Raw genomic sequence first — 10,281 nt, 5'->3', positions numbered from 1 at the left:
TACAAAATGCTACTACCACTACTAATCCGAATCCGAATCCGAATCGTCTTGTTGGCCTGTTCCTTGGTCCTCGGCACCTGCGTCTTCTCCCTCGTCCCTGACACCTGCGTCTTCTCCCTCGTCCTCGACACCTGCGTCCGATCCTTGCCCCTGTTGATCGCTCGTCTCTGATGATGGGACGCTTGAGCTTTGACCCTAAGAGTGAACCATATAAATCGAAAATTAGATTGAAACTTAAATTAAAAAGTGAGATTACAAGTAGGAGTAAACTTATACCATGCGAGCAGCCACCTCATCCCAATCGACTGTCGCTCCCATTGCCTCTTGCTCAATGAACCACGGCTTTGTTCCTATCCGAAATGCGCGCCGCGTCTCTGCATCCGTAGGAAGACGACCCATCGCTGCTTGCTGTGGATCCAATTTACGAGAGTTAGAGTTAGCTAAAGTGCATGTAATATGTAAGTAAAACAAATAGAACAATACATTAAATGGGAAGAAGTAGACTTACCACGGTTGCCTCGAACGCATACCGTCTGCCTGCACCAAAGTGCGAAGTACCTACGACGTCCAGCCATCTCTTCGCAGCCCTCCTCTGACCCTCGAACATTTTGGGATGGTCCCTATGTTGCTTCTTGAAGTACTTCCAATCAGCTTTGTCTGCCCAGCTAGGTTTAGCCAACCCCTTTGTAATGGAAGTACGCATGGTTGATTTGCGATGCTTTAGGACCAAACCCATGCGCTCGAGCATATAATTGTTATTAAACTCCACATTTGGCGGATTAGGATATCTTTGTTTTAACTCATCGATCACCGCCTGCTTCTTTTGGGCATCTTGATACCGCCAATCGATATTTATGCCGCTCTTGAAGTGATGACTCATCAACCGCCTCATGGCGGCCATCACTGCTTTGCCCTTTTTGTCTTCTATTATCTCTCCGGTAGATGTGATTTGATAGGAGAGATCCCCTGATGAGTAAGGGGGACTGACGGTAGCAGAGTCTGAAGGAGTGGAAGCTGCGCGACCGCTTCCGGATCGAGGAGTAGCTGTGGGAGTAGGAGAGGGAAAGGGACCTGACTGATACTGTGTCTCCGGACCAAGTGGAGACCTAAAGGAGTGTGAGTGTGCTGACTCGTCTACATCTCCTGAGTCAGCACAACATGAGCCGCCCATCCTACTCTTCCTTCCCTTGCGGGAGGCATGCGCAGGTGATGATCCCGCGGTCGAAGGGGCGCGAGGGGATGGCTGGGCAGTACGTCCACCCGTCGGTGTAGGGGAAGGAATTGCGGAGGTCCTCTTAGAGAGCAGAGAGAAGAATCTCGCTGCCTCCTCATCGCTCATCTGTGCTACAAACTCGTCGGGAGTCCCGACAAAGCCATGCGCGGCTAGCAAAGGAGGCCCCCGAGGGGTAGTCGCAGTGCTACGTGGAAGAGGGGTCGGACCAGGGGTAGTCACAATGCTAGGACCGAGAGGAGTCGGACCAGGGGTAGTCCTCGGGGTAGTCGCCTGAGAGGAATCAAAGTCCTCTGGAGCATATAGATCGTGAGCTCTCCTCCTGCGAGGCTGTCCGTACTTGTCCGATGAGCGACGTGATCCCATGTCTAACATAGACACAAACACGAAAACAGAAAACAAAAAACAAACATGAGCATTCTCATAGGCATAGGCATAGGCAAGAAGAAGGAAGAGGGAAAGGGAAATAGAGAAGGAGCTTATGCGGAAAAAGAGAAGGAGCTTATGCGGAAAAAGAGAATGAGAGAAGCATAAGCTTCTCTCATTCTCTATTTCCGCATAAGCTTATGCGGAAACTTGTGCATAAGCTCATGCTTATGCTCATGCGGAAATAGAGAAGGAGCTTATGCGGAAAGAGAGAAGGAGCTTATGCGGAAACTTGCGCATAAGCTCATGCTCATGCATGAGCATAAGCATGAGCTTATGCTTATGCTTATGCTTAAGCATAAGCATAAGCATAAGCTCATGCTTATGCTCATGCGGAAATAGAGAAGGAGCTTATGCGGAAAGAGAGAAGGAGCTTATGCGGAAAAAGAGAATGAGAGAAGCATAAGCTTCTCTCATTCTCTATTTCCGCATAAGTTATGCTTCTCTCATTCTCTTTTTCCGCATAAGCTTATGCGGAAACTTACGCATAAGCTCATGCTCATGCGGAAATAGAGAAGGAGCTTATGCGGAAAGAGAGAAGGAGCTTATGCGGAAAAAGAGAATGAGAGAAGCATAAGCTTCTCTCATTCTCTATTTTCGCATAAGCTTATGCGGAAACTTGCGCATAAGCTCATGCTCATGCATGAGCATAAGCATGAGCTTATGCTTATGCTTATGCTTAAGCATAAGCATAAGCATAAGCTCATGCTTATGCTCATGCGGAAATAGAGAAGGAGCTTATGCGGAAAGAGAGAAGGAGCTTATGCGGAAAAAGAGAATGAGAGAAGCATAAGCTTCTCTCATTCTCTATTTTCGCATAAGCTTATGCGGAAACTTACGCATAAGCTCATGCTCATGCATGAGCATAAGCATGAGCTTATGCTTATGCTTATGCTTATGCATAAGCATAAGCATAAGCTCATGCTTATGCTCATGCGGAAATAAAGAAGGAGCTTATGCTCATGCGGAAATAGAGAAGGAGCTTATGCGGGAAAAGAGAAGGAGCTTATGCGGAAAAAGAGAATGAGAGAAGTATAAGCTTCTCTCATTCTCTATTTCCGCATAAGCTTATGCGGAAACTTACGCATAAGCTCATGCTCATGCATGAGCATAAGCTCATGCTTATGCTCATGCGGAAATAGAGAATGAGAGAAGCATAAGCTTCTCTCATTCTCTATTTCCGCATAAGCTTATGCGGAAACTTACGCATAAGCTCATGCTCATGCATGACCATAAGCATGAGCTTATGCTTATGCATAAGCATAAGCATGAGCTTATGCTCATGCGGAAAAAGAGAAGGAGCTTATGCTCATGCGGAAATAGAGAAGGAGCTTATGCGGGAAAAGAGAAGGAGCTTATGCGGAAACTTACGCATAAGCTCATGCTCATGCATGAGCATAAGCATGAGCTTATGCTTATGCATAAGCATAAGCATAAGCTCATGCTTATGCTCATGCGGAACAAGAGAACATGCTTATGCTCATGTGGAAATAGAGAAGGAGCTTATGCGGGAAAAGAGAAGGAGCTTATGCGGAAAAAGAGAATGAGAGAAGCATAAGCTTCTCTCATTCTCTATTTCCGCATAAGCTTATGCGGCTCATGCGGAAATAGAGAATGAGAGAAGCTTATGCTTCTCTCATTCTCTTTTTCCGCATAAGAGAAGGAGCTTATGCGGAAAGAGAGAAGGAGCTTATGCGGAAAACGAGAATAGCTTCTCTCATTCTCTATTTCCGCATAAGCTTATGCGGAAACTTACGCATAAGCTCATGCTCATGCATGAGCATAAGCATGAGCTTATGCTTATGCTTATGCTTAAGCATAAGCATAAGCATAAGCTCATGCTTATGCTCATGCGGAAATAGAGAAGGAGCTTATGCGGAAAGAGAGAAGGAGCTTATGCGGAAACTTACGCATAAGCTCATGCTCATGCGGAAATAGAGAAGGAGCTTATGCGAAAAGAGAGAAGGAGCTTATGCGGAAACTTGCGCATAAGCTCATGCTCATGCATGAGCATAAGCATGAGCTTATGCTTATGCTTATGCTTAAGCATAAGCATAAGCTCATGCTTATGCTCATGCGGAAATAGAGAAGGAGCTTATGCGGAAAGAGAGAAGGAGCTTATGCGGAAAAAGAGAATGAGAGAAGCATAAGCTTCTCTCATTCTCTATTTTCGCATAAGCTTATGCGGAAACTTACGCATAAGCTCATGCTCATGCATGAGCATAAGCATGAGCTTATGCTTATGCTTATGCTTATGCATAAGCATAAGCATAAGCTCATGCTTATGCTCATGCGGAAATAAAGAAGGAGCTTATGCTCATGCGGAAATAGAGAAGGAGCTTATGCGGGAAAAGAGAAGGAGCTTATGCGGAAAAAGAGAATGAGAGAAGTATAAGCTTCTCTCATTCTCTATTTCCGCATAAGCTTATGCGGAAACTTACGCATAAGCTCATGCTCATGCATGAGTATAAGCTCATGCTTATGCTCATGCGGAAATAGAGAATGAGAGAAGCATAAGCTTCTCTCATTCTCTATTTCCGCATAAGCTTATGCGGAAACTTACGCATAAGCTCATGCTCATGCATGACCATAAGCATGAGCTTATGCTTATGCTTATGCTTATGCATAAGCATAAGCATGAGCTTATGCTTATGCTTATGCTTATGCATAAGCATAAGCATAAGCTCATGCTTATGCTCATGCGGAAAAAGAGAAGGAGCTTATGCTCATGCGGAAATAGAGAAGGAGCTTATGCGGGAAAAGAGAAGGAGCTTATGCGGAAACTTACGCATAAGCTCATGCTCATGCATGAGCATAAGCATGAGCTTATGCTTATGCTTATGCTTATGCATAAGCATAAGCATAAGCTCATGCTTATGCTCATGCGGAACAAGAGAACATGCTTATGCTCATGCGGGAAAAGAGAAGGAGCTTATGCGGGAAAAGAGAAGGAGCTTATGCGGAAAAAGAGAATGAGAGAAGCATAAGCTTCTCTCATTCTCTATTTCCGCATAAGCTTATGCGGCTCATGCGGAAATAGAGAATGAGAGAAGCTTATGCTTCTCTCATTCTCTTTTTCCGCATAAGAGAAGGAGCTTATGCGGAAAGAGAGAAGGAGCTTATGCGGAAAACGAGAATAGCTTCTCTCATTCTCTATTTCCGCATAAGCTTATGCGGAAACTTATGCATAAGCTCATGCTCATGCATGAGCATAAGCATGAGCTTATGCTTATGCTTATGCTTATATGCATAAGCATAAGCATAAGCTCATGCTTATGCTCATGCGGAAAAAGAGAAGGAGCTTATGCTCATGCGGAAATAGAGAAGGAGCTTATGCGGGAAAAGAGAAGGAGCTTATGCGGAAACTTGCGCATAAGCTCATGCTCATGCGGAAATAGAGAAGGAGCTTATGCGGTCTGAAAGACATTGAAGGGGATGCCTCTAATATAGCAGTAGAAAAGAACTGGAAGTTTTGTGCACCTTTTGAGCATTGGGCAATGAGACTCAGAAGAGTCTGCAAATTGATCGCCTTGTTCAAGTTGAATTTTTCGCCGTGGAGGGTGATAGTTGGTAAACTCCCTATTCGAGCAAGAGGAAACACACATGCATGTGCTGTGGGATTATTTTTTGCGAGAAAAATATGGAAAGAAATAACGAAGAGCCCGAGAAGAGTGTAGATGAAGATTACAGTCAAGTGGAAGTGCTCTTTTGGGGAATCGGGGTAATCTAAATAACTCCATTTTTTATGTTTGGTAGCTCATAAGGGGGATAATCTTTGGAAGTTTAGAAATGATGTGTTGTAGAGACCTCATCGTGGAAGAGCTCTAGGTTGAATGATCATTGAGGATGCCAGAAGAACGACCTATGCTGCCTTAGCAAAACTATGGATGCAATCTGTTCATGTCCCTTGAGAAAGGGGCAGACTTTTTACTTTTCTTTTCTGTTGTATATATTTCTTTTTGGTAATATAAGATACCTTTTCACCCGAAAAAAATAAGTGAGTACAAGAACTCGTGAGCATTGCCTTCAATTGGTTCTCTCAAAGGAAAACAATTGTCAAGATGAATGAATGATTAATTTGCAACACCTGTGATGGAAGCCCGTGTATAGGAAAGTTTGAATGATTTGCAAACTCCGTGAGAGAGAGAGAGAGAGAGAGAGAGAGAGAGAGAGAGAGAGAGCCAAAATAGTAGGGGGCCACGTGGCGCAAAATGGTGGGACACTTTTTTAGGAAAAGTGTAACGATAGCGCTTCATGGAAGGCAGATTTTCCTGACGACAGCGCTTCATGGAAGGCAGTGCTACACAATCTGATAAGTTCTTGGTTAAATTTTAATACACAAAACACAATCTCAGAAAGATTTTAATAAACTACTCAGTGTACAAGAATTTACAAGAATTTTACATTCCCATGTACTTGGGAAGATTTCAAAAAGAGAGAACGTATAAAAACTGCGAGTACAATCAAGGTATAGCAATTTCTGAAAGCTTTAACACATGAAGGATTCGATTTACTTTGAAAAGAGACTACTAAGTTCTTGGTTAAATTTTAATACACAAAACACAATCTCACAAAGATTTTAATATACTACTCAGTGACATACAAGAATTTTACATTCCCATGTACTGGGAAGATTTCAAAAAGAGAGAACGTATAAAAACTGCGGCTACAATCACTGTAGAGCAATTTCTGAAAGCTTTCACATGAACGATTCGATTTACTTTGAAGAGACTGCGTTGCTACTGACCATTTGAAACGGTTATATGTAATGTCTCCTCTGCAAGGAGAGCAAGCACGAACACTACTACGCAAACTCTGCTGCACGGACGCTGGATTTGAAATCTAATTAAACAAAGATTTGCAAATTCTGCTGCAGGGACGCAGGATTTGAAATCTGCGTAGAAACAGATTTGCGAATTCTGCTGGCACGGAGGCAGGATTTGAAATCTGCTCGTTGAGAAAGATCTCTCGACCTAATGTAACATAAATCAGCGAGAGTAGACACTCGGATAGCTATTGCAGATGTTGGAATGGAATTATGAGCCTGATCGAAGGACGGAAGAACTCCTTCACAAATGGTTGTTGATCCTCAGTAGCGAGAGAAAACAGGGAGAAATTTGCGAGAGTAGCCTGAAGACACCTCCACCAGCCTGGGTCTTCCGTTCTCTGCGTTCGCATCGAACCTTGAAAAGCGACAATCAGAATAGAGAAGACCCGACGATGCATAGTCTGAAACAGAACCATCCAGGTAGCCATCGCCATTGGGACCGTCGACTTGCTGCTCTACAAGCAACGCATTCCACACTGTGCGGTATGAACCCCCATGGTGCCTGCCCGCTGCGTTGAGATGTGTTTGCCCGAGCACGCCGTGCACCTCCGGCGTCAGCTTCGCATCGATCATCTCTACGGAGAAATGGAAGAACACGTCGTCTTTCGTTCGAAGATCAGGGATCTCAGGCCCGACTTTCAGTCGAATTTTCGCGTAGCTCGCCAAGGAGATGGTGTAGCTATCGTATGGCGTAACCTTGTGATGCTTGCTCCTGTCGTACGAGATGATCAGTTGCCCATCTGGAGTTTTGAATTTGGCGCCCTTGTGGATCCTAATTTGATGCCCGTCCACCTCGATTGCACGCAGAAAGCTTGTCGCGTGAGAGAGGTCTGCTCCTTCCGCAGCAGATAGGGTAATCCTGTGGCTCTTGAAGAGGATTCCGATAGATTTAATCCAAGTTTGCATCTGCGCCGGGTGTTCATCCGGCAGCGCCTGGAGTCGACCATCTAGTTTCATATTGATATGAAGCGCGAAATCGGATATCATGCAGTAGATGCCGCCTGGTTCGCCAGTGAAGTCGAAGTTAACACCATCCCAACCGGTGAAGTGAGGGTCGCCGAAAGCGCCGGGATATCGCGGGGAAGCGCAGGAGGGGGCGAGGAGTGCAAAGAAGGCGAGGAGGGGAGCAAGGATTCGCAAATTAGCATGGGAGGAAGCCATGGGGAAGAACAGTGGAATCGAGGACGGGAAAGGAAAAATTTAGTAACGGATTGATGCAGGTCGGGAAGAGGAGGGCAACGATGCGAGGATGAATCTGAGGACGGAGCTAGGAGATTTTTCGACAGATGAGCGAGCGGTACTGCAAGGATTGGCTAAATTCTTCGGACGGCAGGCTGATGAAATCGAAGATGAGCGGCGAGAAAGTGGGCATTGATATAGGCGATGAAATTGGAACGAAGATGGAAGCATCCCAATTCGGGAAGAATTAGATGACGACAACGACGAGCGACGCCGGGAGTTTGGACGGGAATCCTTCCGTCCATCCAAAATTATTCTTGGCAGAGATTTAAAACTGTAGAGCAGAAACGTTTGAATTTTATACTGCAAACGCCGCCCTCAATATAATCAACAACGGAAGAATTTCTTGGCAATATATCTTCCGGATTTTGACGGGACGAGTCGGCATCATTGTGCAACGTGAGGTTGTTTCGTTGTTTTTACCCTTATCTCTTTCGGAATTCTCGTCATCTTTTTTCACCCTTCTTCGTTGAAGTTCGTTCAATTCTTTTCATCTTCATCTTCCATCCAAACAGATTCTTTCAGTTTCTTTGCGCAGCTCGTCGTTTCCGACATCATCACTCCCACTTTCCCGGCATCATCATCACTCCAAAACAATCCAAATTCTGGCTTCTCCGGCCTTCTTTCTTCAACCCAATTCTTTCGTCTGCTTCATTATCTGCAACAAAATCCGACATCATCCCTCCGTCATTACTGAACTTCCGGCATCGTCTGATCGCCGTTTTTCTTACTATTATACAACCCAATTCCTGTCGCCTGATTATCGGCACAAATTACCGTACCCATTTCATCTTTCGTTTTCCTCTCAACAGAAATCTTTTACGATTCTTTCCGGAGCTTGTACAAACAGAAATCTTATACGATTCTTTGCGCAGCTTGTCGTTTCCGACATCATCACTCCATCATCACTCCAAAATCAAACTTCCGGCATCTCTCCGTTTCCTGACCCATGCATGCAGCTTTCGCTTGAATCCATCGTGCCCAACGCCGGTAGCTTGCGTGCGCTGTCTTCCCTCCAACCCACCGCCCAATCAAACCCCACCTTGCCACGCAATTATTATCCGCCTGATTACCTCCGGTCTCCCGCCATCGCCACATTTTCCCGATAACCCTTTCAAATCAATCTCACTGTCGCCTTTCATCCCTCCGCCTCAGCACCAAAACTCACGTGTGCCTCTCCAATTCCGCGACATCTGTCTGATCTCAACCGATTTTTGCAGTCATCTTCCCAAACACGTTAGTATTTAACAATCCCTGTCACGATCCGCCGTGACGGCTCATCCTCATCCAACGTCAAGCATCTTGGATGAATCATCCATAGCCTACTCCCTACTCTCTACTGATCTCTCGCCTTGTGATCTTTCCTCTGCGAGACAAGTGTCCCGGTGGTATTTGCTACTCTCTCCCCTTGTGATCTTTCCTGTCCTCGACGAGTGTCTTAGTTGAATACCACCACTTGTCCCGGTGCAATTGTGACATGTTTCTTCCTTCAGAGAGATTGCCACGCACACAAGCTCACCATGTAGGTCCTATATATGAGAGGCATACCCCATAGAGAAACAATGAGACAATTGTACTAAATGGTGGCTAGAGCAAGTGTACAAAACTTTGTGTGCAAGGATTATGTTAATGTAATATCGTAAACGTGAACATGTTATTAACATTGCGTACTTACATTGTAAACTCACGTTAATAACGTGTGTATCATCGTAACCAGTCAAAGATTAACCTGTAAACTGGCTACTTAATTATCCCGTCGAGAAAATGGATTATCCCATCGGGACCCGACGGGATAATTCATTTTCACGGCGGGCTATTGCAATAGCCTAGTGGGCCCCGCCAGGAGATGGCTAAATCCTGACGGGAAGTGTGTAGAGACAGCTCCTTGGGTAGCACATGACAAAACATGAAGAGGAGAGAGGAGAAGAGTGGAGATGAGGAGAGAGGGCACAGCTAGAGAGCACACCACAAATGACTAACTGTACACTAGATTTAGTTGAAAAAATAGAATATATACAAACCCTTTTAGGGTTAGGGTTAGGGTATCTAACCCTTTCCTTTATAGCACTCTATAAGGTTAGTGCTATGCACATATGATCACCTGATGGTGCTATGCACACATGATCACATGATGTTGAGCGTGAACTCTCAACACCTTCCCTCAAGATCAACATCATGAAGTAGGCCTTCCCTCCTCAGGGGGGTCACTATGTATAAACCCTCTATATCACGTGCGTTCAAGGCCTATATTTAAAATCCCTTATCTGTAAATTTTTTCATTAATAAAATGTACCCCTTTTCTATACAAATCTGTAAATTTTTTCCAAAACTATTTTAAATAGTCCCTTATGTATATTTATTTCTGTAAATTTTAGAAATAAAAAATATCCTTCTGTTGAACTCACGTGATAGGGTTACATATGATGAGTGACCCCCCCGAGCTTCCCTCAAGATGATGATTCTGGGGAATCGAAGAAGGGCTGATCATTACATTCCATCACACCCCTTTAATGGGAATGTCCTTCCTCTGTGTCAAACCAAGAGCTAGTCGGTGTTT

The 10,281-nt window shown here is 44.6% G+C and overlaps 1 protein-coding gene across 1 annotated transcript; it reads right to left on the bottom strand.

Annotated features, from left to right (window-relative positions):
* Positions 1-6,236: 6,236 nt before the first annotated feature.
* Positions 6,237-8,504, bottom strand: LOC147896866 (uncharacterized). The gene has a single exon (XM_087381015.1). The coding sequence runs from the start codon at positions 7,644-7,646 to the stop codon at positions 6,747-6,749; it is 900 nt and encodes a 299-aa protein (XP_087237141.1). The 5' UTR covers positions 7,647-8,504; the 3' UTR covers positions 6,237-6,746.
* Between the last annotated feature and the right edge of the window lie 1,777 nt (positions 8,505-10,281).

Source organism: Dipteris shenzhenensis, chromosome 11 (genome assembly GCF_047967505.1).
Source record: "Dipteris shenzhenensis isolate YYH24624 ecotype China chromosome 11, Dip_SZ_1.0, whole genome shotgun sequence".
Classification (NCBI taxonomy): Eukaryota; Viridiplantae; Streptophyta; class Polypodiopsida; order Gleicheniales; family Dipteridaceae; genus Dipteris; species Dipteris shenzhenensis.
The sequence above is the reverse complement of the archived record's forward strand: the minus strand, read 5'-3'. Positions and strand labels throughout refer to the sequence as shown.